Genomic DNA, 10950 nt, shown 5'->3' on the forward strand with positions numbered 1-10950 from the left:
GTCTCTTACTGAAGCAAATGGGGTGGAAGAGCGATAAGCCGGCACCCGTCGCTTTCGGAGGCCAACAAACCCTGCAAGAAAATGGCCGCGTGGTTTGGGTGACGCAGCTCAGTGCTGACCTGGCGATACAGTGGGCCCCACATGTCGGCCATGAAGGCCCATCCCTACGTGTTCCCTGGCCCACATGTCCACCGCCCCACCTACAGCAAAAGTTTTTTTAATCCTTTGTCCCCTATACCCGCCTTAAGCCCCTCCCCATCCTTCCAAAACCAATATTTCCTTTGCCTTCTCAACGTGACCTGGACCCTCACATGCCACGTCACTACCCCTCCCCCACCACCACCCTATAAATACCCCTCCCTCCCTCCCTCATTTCCCTGCACCACCACCTCCTCTCTCATAATTACTCGTTACTCGTTACTCGTTACCATCCCCCTCACTCATCATGGCCGTTCAATCCGACATCCTCATCCCCTTGCCCCGTGACCGTGACCACAAGAGCGCAAAGCCTCTTCACTTCATCGAAGAACTCACCCTTAACACCGACCCCATCCAAGAGAAAGTCCTCGCCCAGATTCTCTCGCAAAACGCCCACACAGAGTACCTCAAACGCTTCCATCTCAACGGTGCCACCGACCGTCAAACTTTCAAGTCCAAGGTTCCTGTCGTCACTTACGAGGATCTTCAGCCTGATATCCAACGCATTGCCAACGGTGACCGCTCCCCCATCTTTTGCTCCCACCCAATCTCCGAGTTTCTCACCAGGTAAACTAACAAATCGATCACAATCATCTTTTATACCATTATTTCATTCAACAAATTCAAATTCCTAACGATTAATAAAAATGACAGTTCTGGAACATCTGCCGGCGAGAGAAAGTTGATGCCAACCATAAGCCAAGACATGGACCGTCGCCAGTTGCTGTACAGCCTTCTCATGCCTGTGATGAACCAGTACGTTTTTTGTTTTTCTTTTTGTTTTATCATTGCAATTAATACCAATTACTCCTTTTAACGAATGAATCAACTAACTTTGTTTGTTTCCTTGTTCACAGATACGTTTCCGGTTTGGACAAAGGCAAAGCGCTTCACTTCCTCTTCATAAAAGCAGAGACGAAAACGGCCGGAGGGTTAGTGGCGCGTCCAGTGCTCACCAGCTACTACAAGAGCGAGCAATTCACGAAAAGACCATTCGACCCTTACAACGTCCTCACAAGCCCCGACGAAGCCATCCTCTGCCAAGACTCCTTCCAAAGCATGTACACGCAAATGCTTTGCGGCCTCATCATGCGCCACGAGGTCCTCCGCGTCGGAGCCGTTTTCGCCTCCGGCCTCCTCCGTGCCATACGCTTCCTTCAGCTCAATTGGGAACAGCTAGCCCACGACATCAAAACCGGAACCCTAAACCCAAAAATCACAGAACCCTCCATCAAACAATGCATGTCCAAGATCCTCAAACCCGACCCCGAGCTCGCTGATTTCATCACAAAGGAATGCTCCGGAGAAAACTGGGAACGTATAATCGTTCGAATTTGGCCCAACACAAAGTACCTCGACGTTATAGTCACGGGTGCCATGGCTCAGTATATCCCCACTCTTGATTACTACAGCGGTGGCCTACCTAAACCTTGTACCATGTACGCTTCCTCCGAGTGTTTCTTCGGACTCAACCTTAAACCCATGTCCCAACCCTCTGACGTGTCCTACACCATTTTACCAAACATGGGTTACTTCGAGTTCCTGCCCCATGACGATTCCAACCCTATTACCCTCTCCAAGGACTCACCCCCTCGCTTGGTGGACCTAGCTGACGTGGAACTCGGCAAATTCTACGAACTCATCATCACCACCTACGCGGGTCTTTGCCGCTACAGAGTCGGCGACATCCTCCAGGTTACCGGTTTCCACAACTCCGACCCGCAATTCCGCTTCGTGAGGCGCAAGAACGTGCTTTTGAGCATTGACTCTGATAAAACCGACGAAGCGGAGCTTCAGAAAGCCACCGAGAACGCTTCGGAGTTGTTGAAGGAGTTCAACACGAGCGTGGTGGAGTACACGAGCTTCGCTGACACAAAGTCCATTCCGGGGCACTACGTGATTTACTGGGAGCTTTTGATGAAGGACTCGTCTTGCCCTCCCACGGAGGAGGTTCTGAACAAGTGCTGCTTGGTGATGGAAGAGTCTCTGAACTCGGTGTATCGACAAGGGAGGGTTGCGGATAACTCCATTGGGCCGTTGGAGATACGAGTGGTGAAGAATGGAACGTTCGAGGAGTTGATGGACTACGCTATCTCGCGTGGGGCGTCGATAAACCAGTACAAAGTGCCAAGGTGCGTGAGCTTCACGCCCATAATGGAACTACTCGACTCTAGGGTCGTTTCCTTTCATTTTAGTCCAGCTGCACCGCACTGGACCCCAGAACGTCGTCGTTGAAGGGTAACGTACAACGGTACAACAACAACATGCAGTAGTCATGCATAATAAGACGAGAAAAGAAAAGAAAACAACCATGACACAAAAGGGTCGCTACTCGTTGTTGTTGCTATCAGTTATCGCCACCAAACCCCAAAGTATCTGTATTTGTTGATTTGATATTTCCAAAGTGCTTGTCTTTCCATCATGTCTTTATTTTTTTTTTCTTTCTCTTTTTGGCTGTGTCTTTGTTAAACAGTTAACTTTATTTGTCTGTTAAATAAGTTCAATTGCATATGGGTGCGTCATGTAATTAATTGTTGTGTAAATGCTTGGAATGGAAACCATGTTTACACCCTGTATTTTGAAATGACGTGGTGATGGAAACCGTTCATGTTTAGGGTGTTTGGATTTGGTAAGAATTTAACTTGTGATGTGATTAATGATCCAGCAATGTTGAAGTTATCTCTTTCAGTAGGCACTATGCGGGTGTACTTTTGTGCACGTGCTACATATTCTGTCTGTGGCACTAGCTAGGTTGGTTTGGAATGAAAGTAGAGTGTGAACTGTGTCAAGTGCGAACGAACGGTATTTAATTTTAGGTTTAACCTTTTAATAAATAAAATTGTTTGGGGCATTATGTTCTTGGAAGCATCTCACAAGACCTTTATACCGCACTGATGCGGGAGGTTTAGTGCGTGGCTGCGTGAGGGAGCTCATTACTGTCACAATTGACAGCCTTATTCTATAATTTTCAATTACTTTAGATTAAATTTGGTAGCGTTTTTAACTAACATCTTTGACTCTCTTTTTTACCCCATCTCTGAAGAAAACGTAGTGGAGGATGATTTCTAGATATCTACTTCCTACGGAATTTCAAATTGTTGGAATTGGAATATGCTTTAAAAATGAAAACAAGAGTGTCAAATTCCATATATAGTGTTTCTTACGTTTTAGCTAGTTAGTTAACATATTTGACTGCCTTTAAACCTATTTGACCAATGAGTAATAAGCAACACGAGTTGTATCACTGTCAATATTGCTGCGAAAGTGGCAGTGATATATGATTCAATGTTGTACTTGAATGCCCATTAAAGCAACCAAAAGAAAAGGGAATAATTATATTTAAATATTAAGATCACTAATGGAGATCAAGTTATTTTAATATTTTAGGACTAATTTGGAGTAAAATTATTTTGTTTAATACTACTGACTCATATATATGCCGATGTATTATTAATTAAGTGAGAATAATTATTATTTTAAGAATATAAAAACTTTAAATTCAAATGAGACAATCATATATGATTCATGAATGACCAAAGTTATGAGTTGTTACGTGTTGGGTAACCACTAAGTTATATGTGATTTAATTTTGATCATTTAAATAAATTTGAACAAAAAAAAATGTAGTTTAGTTCTGTTTTTATCTCCTTTTGAACATAAAATAAATAATATATTCATAGATGTCATTTCTCACACTAATTAAGAAGTGTTCTCTTCTGTTATGTCTATATATTATATATGTTTATTTTTTTTTTATTTTTTTTGAATAAATGTTTATGTATATAAATATTAATAACTTATTTCAATAATTATACATTAAATTTAGATTATCAAATATTTGTAATTACGTAAATCTTATTGTTGAAACATGCTTGTGTTATAGGAAGTATATTATTTATATCTTAAAGCATATTTTTAATTTAGTTTTTATATAAATAAACAAATTTATCATTTATGATTGGATTTTTTTTATAAAAGTTGTTACACTTAACTTGAGTAAATGCATACATTACTTTACTCCTAACTTATTCATCAAATATATATATATATATAAATTTTTCTTTATGAAAGAAAGTTGTATAAAAATGCCATACAAATAAAAGTTCAAAAGGAAAACACGTCGAATTTGTTACGCACGTGAACGCGGGATGCATGAGATCACACATCAGCACTGTTTATATTTATCACGAAATACAGTAATTTTAATATTTTATAATGTTATTCCTAGACTTGATATTGTTGTGCTAATTCTTTTCATCCATTCGAAAGTATTAATATCAACAGATATAAAACTTTGTTAGAAGAAAAAAAATATTAATATATAGGATATTCTCCTATAAATTAGTTAGAAAGTGGGCAAATAGTTAACCTTATATCGTAGCCGTTGGCGAGGGCATAAGAGATATATATTTAGTTCAAGTAGACCTGGTAAATGAATTTTGTATTAGTTACTATTTATTTCTACGCCTTAATCGTGTCATCGATCATTTCCGCAGACTTGTAGCATAAATTTGATAACTATTAATAAAAATTGTGATGAACATATTGTCTCCTGAAAACCAAATAGTTAGAGGTTGGTTATGCATTTAGCTCGGTGTAAATTAAAATCCTCCCTTCTTTAATTAATCTAGCCATATGTTTAAAACCAAACCAATAGAGTTTATCTTACATCCAATAAGTTGATATAATGTTTTCAAATATATGTGTGCATATTGCATAAAATATATAAGTAATCAGAGAATTTACATGTTTAGATTGGAGTTGTCTTATAATTTCATGTTTAAATGATATAAAATTGAGGAATTAAGCGTTTACTCAATTTTGAAATCATTTTTATGTAAGTTTTTCATTTTCCCAAACATGTATATTATGCTCAAATTGGTGTATATATATATATATATATATATATATATATATATAGAGGTAAAAGTGATAATTGATTTTCAAATGTCAGGTTGGCAAAGTAAAATGGAATTAAATAAATTTGGTGAAAATTAGAATTTGCACTGTATACGTATGGGTTCAGATGCTTCTGTTATATATCTTCGGTTTTAAATGGGAAGACTTCATTTAATTGAACAAAGGCGAACGAAATACACTAGTTAAAAGGAAATCATGATGACTTCTATAATAGTTTCATTATCCTCGAAACTCTGTCCCTCCAAGCGAGTGAAGTTTGTTTTGGTTATTCACATTTTTCTTTTGAGATAATCTTATTCAATGTATTATTGAGCACTAAATGCAAATATCTCTCTGGCAGAAATTTAAATTTTGATTTACATTGGGATACTAATCTCTTTCACACTAGACTCGAATTGTCAGAAATGATTCTGAAGCACTAGTACTAGACCCAAAATTTCCTTAATTTAATTAGTTCTGCTGCAAGAGTAGTTTGTTTTTAATTAAAGAGAAATTCTACTTAAATATATGTATATATATATATATATATTTATAATTATAAATGGAAATACTTAAAAAGAGAAAATAAAATGTAAAATAAAAAAGATAATAGAATAAAAAAGAAATGAAAATTATAATTTATGAAATAACAATGTATTAAATATAATAAAAATAATATACCTCCTTTGTCAGCACACCCCCATGGAGGAAAAATACGTTGTTTCAAAGCGAAGCAAAAATATCTAACTAAATGGTAGCTTTTTTAAGTTAATTGAATAGAACAGCAGGCAACACTAAATGCAGTTGTTGGTGGTCGGAATAAGGTTTTAAAGTTGTAGGAAGCTGTTAAAGTAAAATCTTTGCATGTCTTCCTGTCTGGTGAAACTCATCCATAATCTCTGGCCGTTTTCAATCATGTGTTTGAATATAAAACCTGAAATCTCACAATAAAAAAAAATAAAGTAAATAAAAGCATATCATAAAGTGGATTAAAGTTAATAGTTATGTGAAAGAGTTGAATTTTGTTTTATTAGCATGGACCTTCGGTAATCAATAAATGCATTTAGGACAAGGTAAAAATGAAAAATTGTGAAAATAATTTGACTTTTTATAGTGAATATATTTCACTTTCACTGACTCACTTGAGTCAGTTTACTACAGATAATTTGTTTGAAATGATTAAAACTTTATTGATTTCATTATATATGAAAAAGTGAACATTTAAACTTGGAGTAAATATTGATTGATAATATGAAATTAAATCCTATTCCAATATAGCCATTGTTCTATCAGATTGATATTAAACAAGCATTAATAAACTTGTGGCATTTAGGTTTTTGGGGTAAAATGAATAATAATGATGTTGTAGCAGCAGGGTAGGTTAGTGAAGAGGAGCCCAGAAAACTGAGGGTATGAATAATAGAGATGGGTTGGGCTAAAGCAATATGATTAGATTAAATTGAAGTCCAGGCTTTGTGAAAATGGACCACGTGCATTATTGTCCTTTATTGGAACTTTTAAACATCTCTGTTTGTGCTTTAGTTGTCCACTGCTTTGCCTCAGACAGCGTCACCTCTTTTCCTTTAAGGGTTTGTCTCTTCTTTACATATGCAAACTACGGTGCTCTCTCCATCTAGAAAGAATTGAGGCCTTTATTATTTCTCCTCTCTCACTTTTCTTATGCTGCAATGCTTGGACCACCATACAGTCACATGTAAGTTTTTCCTAACCTTTAATTTTATTATGCTTTTGCATTCAACTACACTGCAATACTTCATTCCTTTGTGTCTATGTGTACATTGCAAGTTTTTCGTAACCTTTTTATAGGCTAGTGCGTTGAATTACATTGCAATAGTTCATTCATTTGTGTATAATGATTGATGAATGACCTTGGTTAGTAGATATTTTCATTCTTTCCTCAGTGTCATGATCGTTTTCATTTCTTTTGAGAAAACAACACTTTCTAGTTTCTTCTTTCAAGGAATACTTGAATTTCATCCCTCTTTTTTCTTGTTGGAAATTATACTCCCCCTTTTTAAAACATAAATATGTGTTACCTATGACTTTAATTTAATGTAAATACACACTACAGAGATTTTTTTGCACAGTACATGATTAATAGCTAGTTCTTTTATTTTTTTTAGCATTTATTTATGATTTTGGATTATAAAATAAAGGTTTTAGATGAAACTTCAAAGTCAATAATAAAAATAATTAAAATTTTATATTACTCTCTAAAATATTTAAATAAATGATAATATATTCAATAAAACTAAATTAAAGTACAAGCAAATCGTAACGCAAAAGGATCCAAATTCATTAATCACATATAAAACTCGATACGACGAGTGATAGATTTTGAACATATGGTCCATATATCAAATTATTTTTATTTTTTTTAAAAGTGCCACTGAATCATATACCATTACCGCTAACTTACGTCACTAAATAAAATTATATCAAATTCGTCATATTTTTTATTCAATTATCTAATTAAATGATGAGAAGTAAATTTTATTTAAATTTATGTCTTATAAAATTATTTTTTATTAAAATTATTTGTGTTATCAATTTAATTTAATAATAAAAATACAAAAAAATTAATTTAAATTTCGTTATAAAAAAACTCAACGCTGGATAGCTTGTTTGGGCTATGAGAGGAGGTATTAGACAATTATATCGGCCCATTTTAAGCTCAAATTGGGCCAGACTCGTTAAATTTTAGGTTGATGATATATACACCTTCATTTTTTTATACATACACCCCCTTTTTAAAAAAAATATTAAATTTCTAAATTATCCTTAATATTATTTGAAATTAAAAAAAATTATTCTGGAAAATATTTTTTAAAGGTTGATGATATATACACCTCCTTTTTCCTATAAGTACACCTCCTTTAAAAAAATGATTAAAATTTTAAAATATTCTTAATTTTTTGTTTTTTTTTTAATTTTACATTCACAACATTTAATTTAGTACTTTTTTTTACATATCTTTTTTTTTCTTCAATTTTTACATGCACCCCGTTATCTTTCCTTCACCCCACCTATTTTGGTAGCATGTAAAAATTGAAAGAAAAAAAAAAGTGTGTGAAAAAAAAGAAAAAAGTAGAAAATTGAAAGTTAAAAGTATAAAATTAAAAAATATATATATAATATTTTATAATTTTTTTAAAAAAATAAAGAAGGTGTACTTATAAAAAAAACAAGAGGTGTATATATCATGAGCCTTCCGAAAAGAACTTTTCGTCAGAATAATTACGGAAAGTACTTTCCAGAATACTAAAATTATTATTCTAGAAATAACTTTCTGTCAAAATAATTATGGAAAATACTTTCCGTAACACTAGAATTACTATTGCGAAAAATTCTTTCCAGAATATTAACAATGTGTGTATTTGTTACCATAATTCCGGAAAGAACTTTCCGCAATAGTAATTTTAATGTTATGGAAAGTACCTTCCAGAATTATTCCGACGGAAAGTTATTTCCGGAATAGTAATTTTAGTATTCCGGAATGAACTTTCCATAATTATGTACAAATACACCTCTGAAAAAAATTTCCAGAATAATTTTTTTTTCAAATAATATCAAAGATAATTTAAGAATTTAATATTTTTTTTTAAAATGTATAAAAAAATGGAGATGTATATATCATCAACCTAAATTTTATTTCGCGTACTGACCCATTATACCGGCCCAAGTTATACATCCTTTTGGGTTAGAAAACTAGAGAATATCTGATGTAAGGGCGTTGTGGGATTTGACGGCAAATTGAAACCCCATTTGCAGGGTGTAAACTGCGCTTAGACAGTGTATTTGTTCTTTGGGTACTTCTTAAAAAATTTTAAATCAATCTTGAGGTAAATATAAACTGATAACTTTTTGTTAGATAATATTAATTCAGGGTGTGTAATTCAGAAATTATATATCATTTATAATTTAAAATAGTTTTACTTTATTGACCAATAAAAATTAATTATTTTCAACAAACTTTTAAACTATTATATCCAAATATTTTTTTTCTCAACACAAATTATCAATTAAAATTAAATTTGATTTTCATTAATTTTCACATTAAAAAAAATTGCACATTAAAAGTCAGCGTTAAAAATAGTGTAAATTATTAAGACAAAATTATAATTTTGATCGAATAATAATACCACAAACAGTTCAAAAAGTCTTGTTCTTTGAACATTTTGTTGAAAAATTTAGGAGGAAAAGGTTAAAATATCAATAGCATGAAAATTGTCTTCAGGGGTTTATTTACCTCACACAATATAATTTTTAATAATGTAAAAACCTTTCGGGATAAAATGGGTTTTTTTTGGGATGAACACAAGTAACAAAAACTTTCACACACACACACAAAAAAAAATGCTAACCTATTATCACAAAGAAAGTAGACAGAATGGAAGGAATAAGATGATGGTGGAAGATTAGAGGTAATTTGCGTTTAGTAGTCAAAAGAAAAAAGAGGTACATCAAATAGATATAGTAAAACATCTAACATATAATCATCCCACAAAATTGTTTAAATAAAATGAATTTTAATTTTTTCTCATTTAATTTATGTACGATTAATGTCCGTTAACAATTTCGAAGTAATCACAAAATACTTTTAATATTTCTCATTTATTATGTTTGATTTAGTGTTGTACGACACAAATTTGAATACTTGAGATGCACATCCGAAACCAGGAAACTTCTGCATTAAAGTGAGGAAGAACATAAATTTTGTCAAAACCCGTCGTATATATCTTTTCTACACGGAAATGTGGATATTCATATTCTTCCATGCCAAAAAAAAGTGACTATGACTTTTTGATATCGTTAGGGATGAGCAGATGGTTCATGAGTTCATGAGATATTTAAATTAATTAACATTAATCAGTTTAAGTTGGATTAGATGTTTCAAAATTCAGGTCAGTCCAAACTGCAGACTCGAGTTCATCCTAATATAAATTATCCCATTAATGAAATAATGCAAATTTAAAAATAAAAACAAAAATATACTAAAATGAAAGAAAACCATTAAATACTATCGAAATTCAGAATTATAAAATTACACAATGTGAAAATTACAAAATTATAAAATTAAACGACATAATTTTTATTTTTTTAAAATATAGAAGGAATTTGAGTTCTTTATACTTTCTGACCAATATCATCAAATTTATCATTTTAAAATTCAAAATAAATTAATGATTTCTGCCATTGAGAATTTTTCTTTTGGATTAGTCAAGTTTTGGGTTGATCGAGACTCGTGTCTATCCATACATAAATAATCATTTTTTTTTCAAATTGTTTATATATTTCTAGTGATGCATATTATTTTATTCGCGAGTAATAAAAAAATCCTAAGGAAGGGTTTTTTTTTTTCCTTCCCTGCGGTCCACGGGAGCAGGACAAGATTTTTTTGAAAGCATGCGGCGGGTAGACACATCTGGTGGGGCCCACTGGCTCATCGCCTATATTGAAAATGTGGTCTTTGTGATGACATTCATGGCAGAAAACAAAAACCATGACCCTTTACGATTTGTGTTTTCTTACTTACTTCTTATTTTGTTTTCCAATTGAAACGATAAGTACAATAATGTCTCCTTCTAGGATTCGATTTCAATTAAGGATCATATTCTAACCAATTTATGGATCGCTAAACCCAGTTCGCATACTTTATATTTGTAACTTTTTTCAGCATTGCATACATTCAAAGCTTTGACGGATATTTGTACTAAAGATACCAGAGAGTTTACATCTGCAAATTTTATGAAGTTTTAATTTTTACATATGATAATTTATAATTAAATGTTAGTAAAAAAGTTTTATGCTATTAGTGTATTTTAATGAAAT

The 10950-nt window shown here is 32.8% G+C and overlaps 1 protein-coding gene across 1 annotated transcript; it reads left to right on the forward strand.

Moving 5' to 3' along the window:
* Positions 1–363: 363 nt before the first annotated feature.
* Positions 364–2774, forward strand: LOC109811126 (putative indole-3-acetic acid-amido synthetase GH3.1). Its single transcript, XM_020374772.3, has 3 exons — positions 364–765; positions 853–954; positions 1056–2774. Exons 1-3 carry the CDS (start codon positions 446–448, stop codon positions 2431–2433), a joined length of 1800 nt encoding a protein of 599 aa, XP_020230361.1. The 5' UTR covers positions 364–445; the 3' UTR covers positions 2434–2774.
* The last annotated feature ends 8176 nt before the right edge of the window (positions 2775–10950 follow it).

Source organism: Cajanus cajan, chromosome 11 (assembly GCF_000230855.2).
Source record: "Cajanus cajan strain Asha chromosome 11, NIPB_CcT2T_4, whole genome shotgun sequence".
In the NCBI taxonomy this organism is placed as follows: domain Eukaryota; kingdom Viridiplantae; phylum Streptophyta; class Magnoliopsida; order Fabales; family Fabaceae; genus Cajanus; species Cajanus cajan.